The sequence below is a fragment of the Myotis davidii genome, unplaced genomic scaffold (assembly GCF_000327345.1).
Source record: "Myotis davidii unplaced genomic scaffold, ASM32734v1 scaffold425, whole genome shotgun sequence".
Lineage (NCBI taxonomy): Eukaryota > Metazoa > Chordata > Mammalia > Chiroptera > Vespertilionidae > Myotis > Myotis davidii.
Genome location: NW_006296413.1, coordinates 3911129 through 3911438, shown reverse-complemented (window position 1 = coordinate 3911438; position 310 = coordinate 3911129). Strand labels below are relative to the sequence as shown.

The window sequence follows — 310 nt, the reverse complement described above, 5'->3', positions numbered from 1 at the left end:
GCTTTCTACCTGCTGCCGGCGCGCAAGGTGCGGACCTGCCTCGCGGACGCGCGTGGGAGGAGGGCGGAGGGTCGGGCTCAGCGAGAAGAAAGGCACCCTCAGCCCTCATCGGAGCCCCTTTGTGCCTGCAGATGGCTGAGGGCCAGGAATTGAAGGACAAGAGTCGCCTGCGCTACCCCATCAACGGTGCCTGGGGCGGGGCCTTCGCTGGAGTTGCGCGGGTCGGGTGGGGCTGCAGGTCTAGGGATCAACCCGACCCGGGCTCTGGTGCCTGCGCCACCCAGACAGACCTGGGGTCTCTCTCCTGCAC

General features: G+C 68.1%; 1 protein-coding gene across 1 annotated transcript in view; it reads left to right on the top strand.

Annotated features, from left to right (window-relative positions):
* Positions 1 to 6: 6 nt before the first annotated feature.
* Positions 7 to 310, top strand: part of TM7SF2 (transmembrane 7 superfamily member 2) — a 3986-nt gene continuing 3682 nt past the window's right edge. Inside the window, exons 1-2 of the mRNA XM_006771712.2 lie at positions 7 to 27; positions 132 to 186. Of these exons, the coding sequence (XP_006771775.2) occupies positions 132 to 186 (55 nt within the window). The 5' untranslated portion in view covers positions 7 to 27. The remainder of the gene's footprint in view (positions 28 to 131; positions 187 to 310) is intronic.